The sequence below is a fragment of the Myotis lucifugus genome, unplaced genomic scaffold (genome assembly GCF_000147115.1).
Source record: "Myotis lucifugus unplaced genomic scaffold, Myoluc2.0 scaffold_182, whole genome shotgun sequence".
NCBI lineage: Eukaryota > Metazoa > Chordata > Mammalia > Chiroptera > Vespertilionidae > Myotis > Myotis lucifugus.
The window spans coordinates 2157658-2173652 of record NW_005871230.1 but is presented as its reverse complement, the minus strand read 5'-3'; the positions used below and the strand labels follow the sequence as shown (position 1 = coordinate 2173652).

The following is a 15995-nucleotide window of genomic DNA, read 5'->3' as shown; positions in this document are numbered from 1 at the left end:
AAGGAAAGCCTTGAAGTAAGACCTGGGCCATTGGCCATGAGAAGAATCAGCCAAGCAGGTGGAAACAATACAGGCACTGGAGTGAACAAGACCCCAATGTGGCTTCAGTACAGAGTGGGAGCATAAGGGGCGATGACTTAAGATACAGCCATTGAGGTAGCCTTTTATTATAGAGCCTTCAAGGACCTGGTGAGGAATGATGATTCAATTCAGAAAGCAAATAGAAACAGTAGAAGAGCTTTAGGCATGGCACTAATCCAATTATATGTTGTAATAAAACTATTTCGACTTGAGTGGGAATGCTTTGGAGGAAGTAAGCTTGGCCGGGAAAGGTCAGTTTAGGAGACCTGGAAGATGGTAGCTTGGACTAGGGTAGTGGCAGAGGGTGAAGAGAAGAGGAGACAAATTCAAATAGTCTTTCAGAGGTAGAATTAAGTGGGCCTGACGACGTAGGGTTAAGGGAAATAGGGCTGTCAAGAATGACTCACGTTTCAGTTCAAGCAACTAGGTGGATACAGGTGCAGTATGTGCTAAGATGCCTTGCAGTAGGAGGGCAGCCTGGGTGAGGAAGATGAATTGAAAGATGGAGATGTGGAATTTATGGTGCCTGTGGGGCCAACAGCTGGCCAATGTCTATGATGAGTCACTGTGTGCCAGGCAACCGTTTGCAGGCAGTTATTTATTTTAAAATACACTTCATCTGAACATGCTCCGAAAATACAGTTGGCTTATGTTTCAGATGTTGATGAATGTGCTACTGGAAGAGTTTCCTGCCCTAGATTTAGGCAGTGTGTCAACACTTTTGGGAGTTATATCTGCAAGTGCCATAAAGGCTTCGACCTCATGTACATTGGAGGCAAATACCAATGTCACGGTAAGGAGCCCAGTCTTTGCTTTTCCCTGTTTCTTCCTCTGGTGTGGAAAGGCCTCTTAATTGTGCTGAAGACTGACTTGCTAGGGGTGGGAGGGTGGGGGGAGGTTCTGGCACTAAACAAACAGGAATCCATTTCAACCCCCAGTACTTTGGGATGCGCAGGCAGTTTATTTCTTTGGTTTATCTGCCAGTTTTACACGGACCTTCACATTGCAGAAAACTTTTTTTGAAACTGTCTATATATTTTCATGTCATTCTATTTATCTCCCCAATAAACATCTCTTTTCCCCACTTCATGATGCAGATATAGATGAGTGCTCCCTGGGTCAGTATCAGTGCAGCAGCTTTGCTCACTGTTTCAACGTACATGGGTCCTACAAGTGCAAATGTAAAGATGGATACCACGGCGACGGACTGAGCTGCGTGTGTGAGTAACACTGGTCTTCCAGCTCTACATTCCAGCAGGGAATTAGATTGCACAAGGGCTGTTATTGGGGGAGTAAAGGATCACGATTAATTGATCAAAAAAGTACAATTTTCATTGCTGGTAATATTAGTCTCTGCTTTCTACAAACAATAGAATCACGTGTTCTGTTATTTTTAAAAATTAAAGACTTGGTTATACTTTCTACGCTTAAAAGCATTCCATTACTTGACTAAAATTTCTCTGTAGCTTCCCTTTAGCTGACAAATTTTAGAGCTCTCCCAGAGAATTTCTTAAAATTAGAAATAAATGTTTGTCATTAGCATTAGAGTATGATAGTGGGATAATCAGAATATATTCTACATTTTTGGTTCCTCATTTTATTATGTCTCCTAATTCTAAAATATTCCCTTATTTATGTGTTTTCTCTACCTTTAGTACTGTTTTGCTTTTTAAATTTTTATAAGCTCTGTTTGTAGTATGAATACATTAGTAGATAAACATGAAAAAAATACCCTCCACGATGAAAGTTTTACAAACTAAAGTCCATAATTTAGCATATATTTCATGTAACAATAAATTTTAAAATTTCTGGAGTAAAATATTTACTAAAAATCCTGGGGCATAAAATCATGGGAATTAAAGGATTTTTGAAGTGTTATGCTCCCCCAGGAGTATATCGTATCAGACAGATTATATATTAATTTCTTTTGATGAAGATAATAAAGGAAAAATATTCCACAGATGATCTTGGTGACCTCTGAAAATTTCTTTTAAAAAGCAATTATATACATTAATAAGTGGGAAAAAAATCAACTAAAATAATATGTATAACATTTAATAAAAATGTTTTACATGAGTCAAGTTTATATAAAGTGTGGAAGAGAAATTAGTCTTTAGACAATCCTAAATATGATTTTATGATATACATGTACCATAGGGACACTTAATATAGACTCTATATATACATTTTTCATATTTTAAAAATTTAGAACATCTGTGCATTTTAAAAATCTCATTGATTACCATCTGTTCCCACTTTACAAACACAACCTTTTTGTGTTTCAAATAATACAAATTTATTATAGAAATGCCAATATAATTTTTGCATTCACCCACCAGATGAATGTGTATCATATATCATATATGCACATATTTGTTATTTGGAAAACAGCATGATTTACAGTAGGGGGAATATTCTAAATGTGAAAAGTAAATCTAGTTGGCACATATTTTGATATGCTTGTTTTTTACAATTTGATATTTTACCTTTTGGGTTACACACTAATTTAAATCTTTTGACTCTTTTAGATATTCCGAAAGTCATGATTGAACCTTCAGGTCCAATTCATGCACCACAGGGAAATGGTACCATTTCAAAGGGTGATGGAGGACACGGTAATTGGATTCCTGATGTCGGAAGTACTAGGTGGCCTCTGAGGACACCATATATTCCTCCTGTTGTTACCAACAGGCCGACTTCTAAGCCAACAACAAGACCTACACCAAAGCCAACAACGTGGCCTGCCACACCCCCACCCCCACCGCCTCCCACAGAACTCAGAAGGCCTCTACCACCACCAACGCAGGAAAGACCAATCATCAGACTGACCACTATAGCACCGGCTGCTACCACATCTCCAAGAGAGATTACAGTTGACAACAGGATACAGACAGATCCTCAGAAGCCCAGAGGAGATGTGTTCAGTAAGTCATATAAATATGCTTGCATATTTTTTGAGTGTTTTTTTTTCAGTTTTATTGAGCTATAATTGACACACAGCACTGTAGAAGCTTAAGGTGCACAACATAATGGTTTGACTTATATATTTGTGAAATGATTACCACAGTAACTATTTAACACCCATCATCTTTTCTTTCTCTTGTCTGACTTATTTTACGTAACACGATGCCCTCAACATTAATCTGTGTTGCAAATGGCACAGTTTTCTTCTTGTTGTTTCATTGTGTGTGTGTGTGTGTGTGTGTGTGTGTGTGTCACATTTTTTTATTCATTCATTCATCTGTGGACACAGGTTATTTCCATGTCTTGGATATTATAAGTAGTGCTGCTATGAACATGGGATACAAATAATATCTCTACAATATAGTGTTTTCATTTCCTTTGGATGTATTTCCAGAAATAGGATCTTTAATCATATGGTAGTCCTATTGTAAATTTGAGGACACTCCATACTGTTTTCTATAGTGGCTGTACCAATTTACAATCCTTCCAACAGTGCATGAGGGTTCCCTTTTCCCCCACATCTATTATCTCTTGTCTTTTTAATGCTAGGTGTGAGATGCTATCTCATTGTGGTTTTGATTTGCGTTTCCCTAATAAATATTGATGTTGAGCATCTTTTCATGTACCTATTGACCATTCAAATATCTTCTTTGGACAAATGTCTATTCAGGTCCTTTGCCCATTTTTTAATTGGATTATTTGGGGTTTTTTTGTTTTTTGTTTTTTGTTTTTGCTAGTGAGTTGTATAGTTTGGATATTAACCCCTTATTAGGTATATAGTTTGCACATTTTTTTCTTATTTCATGGTTGTCTTTTTGTTGATTGTTTTTTTTTGTTGATTGGTTTTCAGTAAGTCATATGAATGCTCGCATATTTTTTGAGTGTTTTATAAGCAGAAGCTTTTCAGTTTGTAGTCCACTTGTTTATTTCTTATTTTGTTGCTCGTGTGTTGTCATCTCCAAAAAATCATTACCAAGATCCATGTCTAGGAGCTTTTTTTTTTTTTTACTTTTTCTTTATTGATTAGTCTAGCAGCTTTTTGCCTATGTTTCCTTCTTGGAGTTTTATGTTTTCAGTTTTATGTTTTCTTGGTCTTATGTCCAAGTGTTTAATCCATGTCAAGGTAATGAGCGGTGTAAGATAGGGGTCTAGTTTCATACTTTTGCATGATTATCCAGTTTTCTACTTTACTCCATTGAGTATTCCTGGCTCCCTCATCAAATATTACTTGCCCGTATATGCTTGCATTTATTTCTGGACTCTCAATTCTGTTCCATTGGTCTAAGAGTCTGTTTTTGTTTTGTTTTTTGTCAGTATCATGCTATTTTGATTACTATAGCTTTGCAGCATAGCTTGAAATAGGAAGTTGTGATTCCTACCGCTTTCTTCTTCTCTCAGGGTTGCTTTGACTTTTCGGGGTCCTTTGTGTAGCACATTTTTAATAAGCTGTTTATGATGACATTTCAGCAATAGGCCATGCATTGAATAAGTATAAAACTCATAAAAATAATCAGCTGTATAAAGTATGTGTCCTATACCCTTACTATTAAATATTACAACTCTGAATAAAAGTCAGAGAGTTGAGCAAATAAGTGTGTAGAAATGGAAGGAATATCAGTCATATAGTAGATCACAGCTCCTATCCAATATGACAATTCTCCTAACATATTCAGATTTACATGAAAACTCTCAGAGAGGGGGAACTTACTGTATCACATGCCATTTAACTTTTACTCTAACTGTCCATTCATTGAATCAGTAAACATTTTTTAAAATATTTTATTTTTAAAAATATATTTTTATTGATTTCAGAGAGGAAGAGAGATAACATCAACTATGAGAGAGAATCATTGATTGGCTGCCTCCTACATGCCCCACACTGGGGACTGAGCCCACAACCTGGGCTTGTGCCCTTTACTGGAATTGAACCCAGGACCCTTCAGTCCGCAGGCTGACACTCTATCCATTGAGCCATATGGGCTAATCAGTAAACATTTTTTGTTTAGTGTGCTTTAGCATGCCAGGCCCTGTGTGATTCATTGGGCTTACAAAGATAAAACAGAAAAGGTTGCAGACTGGTGGAAAAGAGTCTCCCAAAAGCTAACTGTGGTACTTGGTTAGTGAAAGAGATTTGTGTAGCACAATCTGGGAGTAGTGAGAAGGGGTACCAATCAGTATTTGGGCAGGGAGTGTTTGGGGTGGGGGAGCTTCCTGAGTGAAATGGGGTAAGAGGATGAGAAAAGGGAGGCATTATAGTTAGCAGGGACAGTACAGCAAAGGCACAAAGGTAGGAAGCAGCATAGCGTATGCAGTAAACTGCCAGTAAACTGGAGGGTTAAGTCAGGGATTGATGAGAAAAACTGCATAGCTGTCCCTTGTATGTGCTGTAAGCTGGTGGTTAGATCTGGACTGGGCTAGATTAAAGACTCCCAGATTTTTAATGGGTGCTGGGTAAAGGGTGGTGCCACCAATGGAGATAACGCCTATCGGTAATGAAGCAAGTTTTGAAGGAGGAAGAGGTTCCTTTATTACCAAACCAAAATTTGCAGTTTACAGCCTTGTTCCCTGTATTTTCCTGTCATGCTTCACTTTGTTTATTCTTAGCTACCTTTGCATTCACTCCTCTCTCTTCTTCTCCTTTTGATGTTACTAGTTTCTTCTTTTTCCACTCCCTGATGGAACTCAGCTTTGCTCCTTTTAGATTGTACGCATTTGCAGTTTTTTACTAGGTGAAAAGAATACTGAATTTCGTGATTTTTTTTAAAGAGAAAAGCTTTTTTTTTTTTTTTTTTACTTCTATGTGACTCTCAATCAAATGTTTTCTTCTAGGTCACTGTCCTTTTAAAATAAAATGGAGATTCTCCAATTCTGAAATACTTGTAATTGTGTACATTTTAAACAATAAATATGATTTTTAGAGGGCTTAGATGGTAGATCTAATAACATATTTATATGTGCATAACTATTATTTTTTGAAAAGCACATTTTCTGATCATTTTTATCCTCCCACCTTCTCTTTCTTCCTCCCTCCCCTTCTTTACTTTCCTTCTCCTTTCCCGTCTCTCTCTCCTCTCCCTCCTCCTTCTCCCTCTCATGTCTCTCTTTTTCTTACTCTATTTTTTCTTTATCTCTTCGTAATCATACAGTGGAATGTTTATTCATGGATGCTTAAGTAACTGTAGTATTTATATTATTCTGCTTAAGGTAGAGTTGTAAGAACTTGGCTATTTCATATAAAAAGATACTCTAACACAGATATCAACATCTTTCTGAGTCTTCTAATGTTTTTTTCCTTTTTAAAGCTCTTTTTCTTCCCATTATTCCTCTCCATACTGACACACATAGGAATTAGGAATAACATTGAAGGTCGCCAGTAGAAATTAGCAGGATAAAATTGGGGAGCATGGAGTTCTGGTGATGTTTGAAAGCACTCATTCTGAGAGAGTGTGATCTTAGAGATAGGCCCTGGGAGAGAATGGCCTTGATCCTGGGCCAAGGCGGCTGCATGCCACAGAGAGCAGTGGGCACTCCTGCCAAAGAGGAATATCCCCTCTCACTTCATCCCCAGCTAGAGCTGCTGGTGAATGTTCGTGTGAATGAGGATATTTTGGACACTTAATTTGCTATCTTGTGATTGTAGCGTATATTCTGAATGAGGGAAGCATTCAAGTGTTTGGTTCAGGACAAATAACTGGTGTTTATTCACTGTGAAAACAGAAAGGAACCTTATCGCTACTTTAGTTCAACACCATTTCTACGTTGAATATTTTCTTCACTTTTCTGGCATACTAATTTTCTTAAGCCATTATTCTCCACAGGTCTGAGAATAAAATCTGGCTGTCCTCATTTCATGAATTTTCAGGTGATATTAATTACAGCCACTGTTTGGAAGATTCCAAATAGCCTCAAACTTCAACAGTTATATTTTTCTTTACATTGAAAGATATGTTATTTAATGGTAGAAGTTATTAAACAATGTTTTTCTTTATAATGTGTGTGAAGATATTCTAAAAGGAAATAAGAAAAAAAATTATAACAAGAATACCACTCTAGCCCAGACTTCTCCCCAAATTCTAGACTTGAAAATTGCCTGCCTGTTTAACCTCTCCAGTTTAGATGAAACCAGATGTTCAGACCACTTGTTGAATTGTGCCTCAACTTCATCCCAAACACACTCCACCCACAGTCTTTCACACCCTATGATATGGCACCTTCATCTTACAGTTGCTACAGCTAAAGGACTTGGAGTCATAGTAAATTAGTCTCTTTATACCCACATCCAATCTACAAGGAAATCCTGTTAGCCCTACCTTTAAATTATATTGAAACTAGGGGCCCAGTGCACGAATTCATGCACCTTGAAAGGAACTGTGGGCCGCGAAGCTGCAGGGGGCGGGTCTTGGCCCATCCTCCACGCCCCGCCCAGCCACTCCCACTGCAGCCCCTGATCCCCTGTCTGCTGGTAGCCCCACTCCTGCTGCCACTGCTCCCACGTGCTGACGGTGCCGGCCCTGCTTGCACCCATTGACAGAGTGGAGCAATTGGGGCCAGCGCCAGCAGCGGGGCCAGCGCTGTCAGCGGGTGCAAGCAGTGACTGCTGTCCCAATCACCCCTGAGGGGCAGGGGGAAGTGGAGAAGCCTTCAGGGGCAATCGGTGCCAGCAGCCGCCGCTTACACCCACTGACAGTGCCGAGCGATCAGGACCAGCACCAGGCACCAGGAGCAAGTGCGAGCAGCAGCTCTGGCACTGACTGTGGGTCTAAGCGGGGCCATCACCAGCAGCAGGTGCAAGAGGTGGCTGCTGGCCCTGATCGCCCCTCAGGAGAAGGGGGAGGTGGAGAAACCCTGAGGGGCAATCAGGGCCAGCAGCCACCACTCATACCCGCTGATGGTGCCAAGCGATCGGGTCAGGCGCTGGCAGTGAATGCAAGCGGCGGCTCTGGCGCCAGCAGCAGGTATGAGCAGGGCAGGTGCCAGCAACAGGTGCAAGTGCCGGATGGGACCATGGCGCATGGGAGCAAAGAATTTTCAGTAACCACCAGAGGCTCACCCCAATGACAGACACCGGAGCTCTGCTGTGGTCTAGTGCCCCCACTCACCTGCTCCATCAGCCCGTCGCAGCTGACGCCCGCCATGTTCGGTTGTTCTGCCATTTGGTCTATTTGCATATTAGGGTTTTATATGTATAGATTGTGGCCACTGCATGCCATCTCCAATGCTACCCCGCTGGCCCACACCATCCCTCCCCTAGGGTCTGGGTCCAACCTCCTTTATCCAGATGAGTTGTGGCATACAACTTTTTTCAGATTTTAGAGAATAATCTGCATATGCTGTACATGATATAATGATGCATGTTGATGTTTCTACAGTGAAACTCATGAATACTCATAATAACTGTCAACTAAAGACCTCGAGGTTAGGTGAAGTGTAGGTTAGTTTTGCTATCTAATGAGCTACAGAAACAGCTTTTGGATTGCAGAATTATGGGGAGCAACTGCGGACCTGCACTGCAGTCGTCTTCCAGCTTCTCCCTGCTTCCACCTTTGCCCCTCTGTGGTCTCTTCTCAACTCAGCAGCCAAAGTGAGCTTTTCAAGGTTAAGTGAGATGTCACTGTTCACAGTTCTGCATTAGCACCGCTTAGTTCAGAAAGAACTCAAGCCCTGCCAGTGTCTTACAAAGTCCTAAACTATCCCATCTCCTAGCACTCTCTGCCTTCCTCACTCCCTGCTAGCCTCCTCACTGCCATTCCTCAAACTTCTCCAGCTGAGGACTCTGATTCCAGCTCTTCCCTCTTCCTGGAACTCTCTGCCCTCAGCTATCAGCTGGACTCATCTCTCTCCTCTTTATACAAATCTCAACCCAACAGTGAGGCTACCCTGCCCCTCCCATTCAACATTGCGACCTCCCCAACCACCACCAGCACCAGTGATCTCTCTCCACTGTACTTATTTTAAATCACCTTTTAATATACTGTATTGTGTGCTTATTTATAATGTCTATTTTGTCTTTCCTTACTAGAATATAAGCTTTTGAAAAAAAGGATCTTTTTCTGTTTTGTTCATTGGTACATTTCCAGAACCTAGCATAATGTCTGCTACATAATTGGCACTTCAACACTATTTGTGGAACAAAGAGAACAATGAATAGATTGATCACTCAAACTTTTTAAACTAAAATAAATTATCATTACATAATCAAATTTTCCATACAAAACCTAGTTTAATATAATACATTAATCTATATTTTAAGAATTTAAAAAATATATTCTTTTCTGATTGTTACTTATTTTTATACTATGGAGAGACGTTTTATTGTGCTTCCAGTATTTTTTTCCCTTTCCCCTGTTCCCTTCCTACCTCCCTTTTTCCCTCCATCTCTTTCTTCTTTTTGAAGATTGGCATTCTATTCAGTGGATTTAAAAAAAATAGATATTATTACCTTCATTTATTTATTCAATTTTATGTATTATTTTTTCAATTTCAGTTTACATTCCACATTATTCTGTATTAGTTTCAGGTGTACGGCATAGTGGTTAGACAATCATGTACTTTACAGAGTGGTCCCCCCCCCTCCAATATTTCAAGTACCCATCTGGCTCCATACATTGTTATTATGATAATATTGACTATAATCCCTATGCTGTACTTTACATTTCTGTAACTATTGTATAACTACCAATACAGATTCTTAATCCCTTCACCTTTTCACCAAACCCCCTCACCCCCCATCCCTCTGTCAGTCATGAAATTACATTTCTGTTTCAGTTTTCTTCAGTACTGTCAGGTACACAATTGGTCACTCTCACCTGACCTCACACTCCATGTATTCAAGGAACACTCTTTGTGGCCCAAAGATACATAATGGTCAGATCTGACCCAATACTGATTGCAAGGGGAACCTTTTTAAAACTGTTTAACCCCCAGATGTTTTCCCCTTAAACAGTCATATGGTGCCTCTGGTACACAGTAGGTGCTCAAAAATATTTGTTGAATGGAATTTTATATTGGATTCTATTTTTTAATCAAAGTAAATCCTTCATATGCTTGAACTAGCTAAATTTAACTCCTTGATTTGATAGTCACTCCTCAGATCATCAGAGTTATTTCAGCTTATGGTCTTTCTCTTATCCTGATAGAGTTTAATATAGACATTGAAAAGAAACAGTATCTAGAAAAGTCTAAATCTAACATACTTCACAATTTTAAACATGATGTTGAGTAAAAGTGAAAAGGCGTTGAAAGGGAATATGAAAATAAGGCATTTGAAGCTGAGGGTTTTAAACTACTGCCAGGCAATGAATACACTGAATCAGAAGATCTAGTTTTGATTCTCACCCCTATTATTTATGAATTAAGTGACTTTGGATAAGTTACTAAGCTTTCCATTTCAATTTTCTCATCTGTAAAATTGAGTTAATATTCTTAACTTTACATTCACATTGAGCGGTTTCAGGGATCAAACATAATACAAGTAAAGGTGTTAGTTATTAATTACTATGAAATATACTATATTACTGTATTTTATAGGAATAACTATGATGGGGAACATTTACATAATATGTGATTAAGGAAATAACCATTTATGTGTGATATGAAACATGAAGCATGTATTTTTTTTTCTTTAGTTGTTAGAACATTTTTATTTAGTTGATTTGGAAAAGTGCAGGGAAATAATTTTTACACTTTTCCTTCTTTGATTTTCAATCCGATGCACAAAACAAGGTAATTTTATTCTTTTGAATGGATAATAGAAGAAATTACGACTAAGCAAAGCAGAGTACGGAAGAAATGGGAAGGGGTATTGGTATTCCTCTAAGCCAGTGGTTCTCAATCTTCCTAATGCCATGACCCTTTAATACAGTTCCTCATGCTGTGGTGACCCCAACCATAAAATTATTTTCGTTGCTACTTCATAACTGTAATTTTGCTACTATTTTGAATCATAATGTAAATATCTGATATGCAGGATGTATTTTCATTGTTACAAATTGAACATAATTAAAGCATAGTGATTAATCACAAAAACAATATGGAATTATATATGTGTTTTCCGATGGTCTTAGGCGACCCCTGTGAAAGGGTCGTTCGACCCCCAAAGGGGTCGCGACCCACAGGTTGAGAACCGCTGCTCTAAGCTATAAGTGATATTCTTGTATTCTTGTTTTAAAAAAATATTTATTGTTGGAAGTATTACAGCTGCCCACCTTTTCCCCCCATTGACCCACTCCATGTATTTTTTAAATAATTCCAACTTGAGTGACCCTAGGTCTTTAAAATTACTGTGTAAATAGAATTATAATCAGATGCATTTGCAGAGCTCACCCTGTAGGCCTGACTGGGCAACTCTACAGTTCCCAGATAACATGAGATTCTTGTTCTTTCATGTATGGGACAGACCAGCGCTTCTCCAAGTGTGTTTGATTGAACATTAGTTCTCTGGGATATTATGCAAGTGTATGCTAAAGAAGTTCTGAGGTCAAATAAATTTGAGAGATCCTAGGTTTAGTAAACTTAAATAGGTTTGTAAACTGTAAGACTTCTCAGTATGCTAAGGATCACTGTGACTCTCTCGGAGTGGCATGTCATGTGTATTATATAACTGTTGGGATTAGAGTTCATTGTCACCAACTTCAGGTCAAGCTGAGCTGAACTAAGAAGTGTAGAGACCACTCTCCACAAAACTGAAGAGTCCTCTCCCATGGTGTTCATTTGCACGGTTTCTGAGACCAGTGGGTTGACTTGGCCTCTGGAAGAGCCTGCTGGAGGGGTGGAGTTGGGAGGACAGAAAGGTGCGAGGCAGACACAGAGCAAGAAAAGCCGATTTAATCTGTGGTATGCCTGTCTGGACACCAGAGGTATGTTGCAAGGGGCTGCTAAAAAGTTGCAAAGACAAAAATCTGGTATCAGAGCAGGTACGATCTATCACACAGCAAAGAAAAGAAGAAACACCTTAAAATATATTTTTATTGATTTCAGAGAAGGGAGAGAGAGGTGGAAACATCAATGATGAGAGAGAATCATTGATCGGCTGCCTCCTGCACACTCCCTACTGGGGATCGAGCCCGAAACCCGGGCATGTGCCCTGACAGGGAATCAAAACTGTGACCTCCTGGTTCATAGGTCGACGTCCAACCACTAAGCAACACCAGCCGGGCAAGAAGAAACACTTTATGTAGAACCTGAAGTAAAGGAAGATAGGGGAAAATACATTTTAGTCTAGCAAGATAATGAAATAATATGTAGTGATGTTGTTTGAAAAATATTTAATGAGTTGGGAAAATACCCATGTTATAAAAATGTTAAGTGAAAAGAATACACAGAGCTGTATATACCGTTGACCCCCTTTGGGGTATAAAATGCATACCTATATCTATCTGAATGAATATAAAAGTTTGGAAGAAAAGAGCCCCAAATGATAACCATGGATCTATCCAGTTTGTGATATTGGGGTGATTTTCACTATCTTTTTGTTATCCACATGCTGTGTTTTTTAATCACTTCATCCCACTGTCATTATTCACTGTACCTCAGAGCAGTAATTCTTCAGCAGAGGGGCCAGTGGTACTCAAATCCTGTTCTCTCTAGCAGTGTGCTGTGTGTTTTTAAAAAGAACCCCAGTAGATTCTTAATTCTTAATCATGCTATTTAGAACACAGTGTTTTTAAAAATTCACGAAAGGTTTTATGAACTTCTGTTTTTAACCTTTCACATTTTATTTTTTACAATTGAGTGTCAGGTATGCCCAGTTTTAGCTAAGAAGCTCAGATTACTGCGAGGAATACAATATCACTTGGCCCAGGAAGCATTTTTTTTTTATTGTTGGCATAGCTTGTTTGAACCACACTAACTTAGGATGCTTATCTAAAATGTAGATTCCTAATCTCTCTAATACATTTACTACATCGTACTGTCTAGGGAAGTACTGCTCAGTCTGCACTATGTGCCCAAGAAACATGGGATCCTGTGAAAATGAAAACCCACCCAGTGAGGCTGTAGTAGGACCTGAGATTCTGCATGTCTAGCAAGCTCACGGGTCATACTTCTGACCACACTTTGAGTAGCAGGGCCCGGAGAGCCAAAATGGCAGGTCCAGGCCTGCAGAACCCTGTCCTCAATGGAGACAGAATCAGCCAGATGTGGGGCATTTAAAAATGCAACAACCATGCCTGAAATGTAGCATGAGGCATCTGGCTCATGGAAAGTCAAGGAGAAAAGTGTTGCAGATGAAGATTACCCTATATAATAAAAGCCCAGCAACCAAACGGTGGAACAACCAGAACGACTGGTCGACCAGTCGCTATGACATGCACTGACCACCAGGGGGCAGACGCTCAACACAGGAGCTGCTCTCTGGTGGTCAGTGTGCTCCCACAGCAGGAGCAGCTGCTCGGCTGACCAGGATGAGCGGCCACTCAGAGGGTGGGTCCATAGCCACTGGAGAAACTGCTCAGAGGGCGGGTCCCCAGCAGCTTGGCTGATCAGGATGAGCAGTGCTCCCACAGCGGGCCTATCCCCACAGGCCACACCCCCCACCGGTGCACCAATCCCATGAGTTGGGCCTCTTGTAGGATATAATGTAATACGGACCAGGTCCCCTTACGAGTGGCCACAGCACACAGCACACTCGCTGTTGCTGTTATTCTAGATCAGGAGCATGTGCTGACATTCCAGGTGTCCTGCAGGAGGAAGAAGAGTGTTTCCTTTTTACCTGAGTGCTGCTTTGCTGCAAGCTGTGCACAGGTTCTTTCTCTCATTTCCCGTCAACAGATCTGAGTGTGTGGCTGCTGTGATCACATTGTTCTCAGTCATGGAAATATGGTCTCTTTTCTGATTCTCTGTGGTGATGAGTAAAAAGATTGTTTCTGCCGAGGGGTGAAGAGGTCTTCAAGCTAGTTTGGTTTCTAGTAAACAGCAAGGCCTACAGAGACCCCGAGGAGATGCCTGACATCCCCTGAAGATGACGTTTCTGCTAGTGTTTTAAAGGAGTGAGTTGTCAATGTTTACAGGTCAGGATCTGGTGCTGTGAATTCTGAAAGCTTTCAAGATGTTTGATTTATATTTTAATTGGATCCTATGGCGGCTGGTGAAGAAAAAAAATAGTTTTCTCTGGAAAGTATAAATTGAGTCCTTGGTGAATGTGACCAAAGGCAGAAATCAGATTTTTTTTAATGAATTCATTTATATGGTAATGATAGCATTGCCTACTTAACTCAGAAAAATACAGCCCCATTTTGTGTTCTGGCCCTCAATGTTTATATTTTTCTGATGCTTTCTGTTATGGTTCATTACAATTTTAATGTTATTTTTGGCTAACCAGGTCCCTTTGAAACAAGTTGATTTGCAAGTGCAGGCTATTAGGTGAGCAGACAAAATGAAAATAGAAAGCTGAGAGTTCATATATTCTTTCTTGTGACCAAATAATTGGACTCTCCTGTTTTGTTTAGGTGTGTTAGTACCTGGTTGAACAGTTGTAATGTTAGAGACAGCCTTGCCTCAACTGCTTTGCTGTGCAAATAGCCTTTTCAGAGACAAGGTCTACAAGGAACATTTACATGATGGGTCTAACAAATATCAGAAATAAAAGCTCCCTTTCTTCCTTTAAAGTGATTATTTTGGCTTGAGGGCATTGACACCTGTCCCCCACAGTCCATGGGCTTCTGTGATCCCCCAGGTGATCATGCTGCCCCAGGTCCCAGCACATCAGTTGGGGTCCAGGTGTGTGGGACTCAGTCCTGAAAGAGCCTAACTTTTAGGGGTTCCTTTGGCTTAGAGAGAGAAAGAGAACAAAACCTGTGAAGTGCTCTTAATCTGAAAAAGTTGTATTACCATCCGTGTGGTCACACGTGCAGAGGAACCATCTTTCAGACCTGTTCCTTCTCGTGGGCAGTGTTGAAGTTGTTCTGAAACTTGATTAAGGAGAAATAGGTGAGTCACAAAAACTGGGCTTATTATTGAGTAGCTGTGTCTGTGTTCCACCTTTCACCAGAGATTTAATTTTCCCAGCTCTGCTATGTACCTTTCCCCCAAAGGTGGCTTGTGAACTTCCTAGATTCTTCCTGCGGCATGAAAGCTCTGGCAAACAAGAACTTATTTCTGTGGAGCCCAGCAACCCTCTCCTTTTTTCCTTGTAATCAGGAGGTAGCAAAGAATTTTCTCTAAAGTGGTTAAGGAAATTTTAGAAACTTGTTCCCAATCCTTTTGTTTGCTTCTCACTGGTCATTTAAAACTGTAATGCAGATTGAGATGGGGGAAGGGGTGGGGGAGAGAGGGGCGAGGTGAGGCAGGAGAGGAGAAGGGAGAAGAAGAGGAGAGGGGAGGGGAGGAGAAGAGAGGGAAGGAGAGGGGAAGCGAGGAGGGGCTGCCCCATAAAATCCTTATCATTCAGCCCCACACTGTAGTCTTTAAAACTCCCCAGGTTTTCCCACCAGAACGAGCCTTCCGAACATTAGAAAAGTTCTGTGTGCGCCATTCTCCTTCAATGAACTAAACCTCCAAGCGTAGAATTTAAGACACTGTTATCTTGAAACTTTTAGTTCAACAAATGCCAGAAGCAGCCTGGGTCATGTCAGGGGAGCCACCCAAGCACTAAACAGAATTTGCAAACCTACCTTTACTATTGTTTACACTTTGTTGTAGTTACCCTTTGGGAGAGGGCTGGCCATGGGAGGTGTGTGTGATAATATTTACACTTACTCCACTGTGCTTACTCTTAGTGCTTTTTGGGTAAAATATACAAAATGACTCTGGGAGACCTCATTTATGAACTTGGGTTATATATTAAAATTATCATATTCATGGGGAAAATATGTTTAATAGAAAACACTAGGTCAGACTTTCTTTTTAAGAAGTGTCCTGCCGCCGAAACCGGTTTGGCTCAGTGGATAGAGCATCGGCCTGCGGACTGAGGGGTCCCGGGTTCGATTCCGGTCAAGGGCATGTACCTGGGTTGC

The 15995-nt window shown here is 40.3% G+C and overlaps 1 protein-coding gene across 2 annotated transcripts in view; it reads left to right on the top strand.

Annotated features, from left to right (window-relative positions):
* Nucleotides 1-15995, top strand: part of NPNT (nephronectin) — an 82913-nt gene that overhangs the window by 49408 nt on the left and 17510 nt on the right. For both annotated transcript variants that reach the window (XM_023760457.1, XM_014462500.2), the window contains exons 7-9: nt 740-874; nt 1179-1301; nt 2610-3005. In XM_023760457.1, coding sequence (XP_023616225.1) covers nt 740-874; nt 1179-1301; nt 2610-3005 — 654 coding nt within the window. The remainder of the gene's footprint in view (nt 1-739; nt 875-1178; nt 1302-2609; nt 3006-15995) is intronic.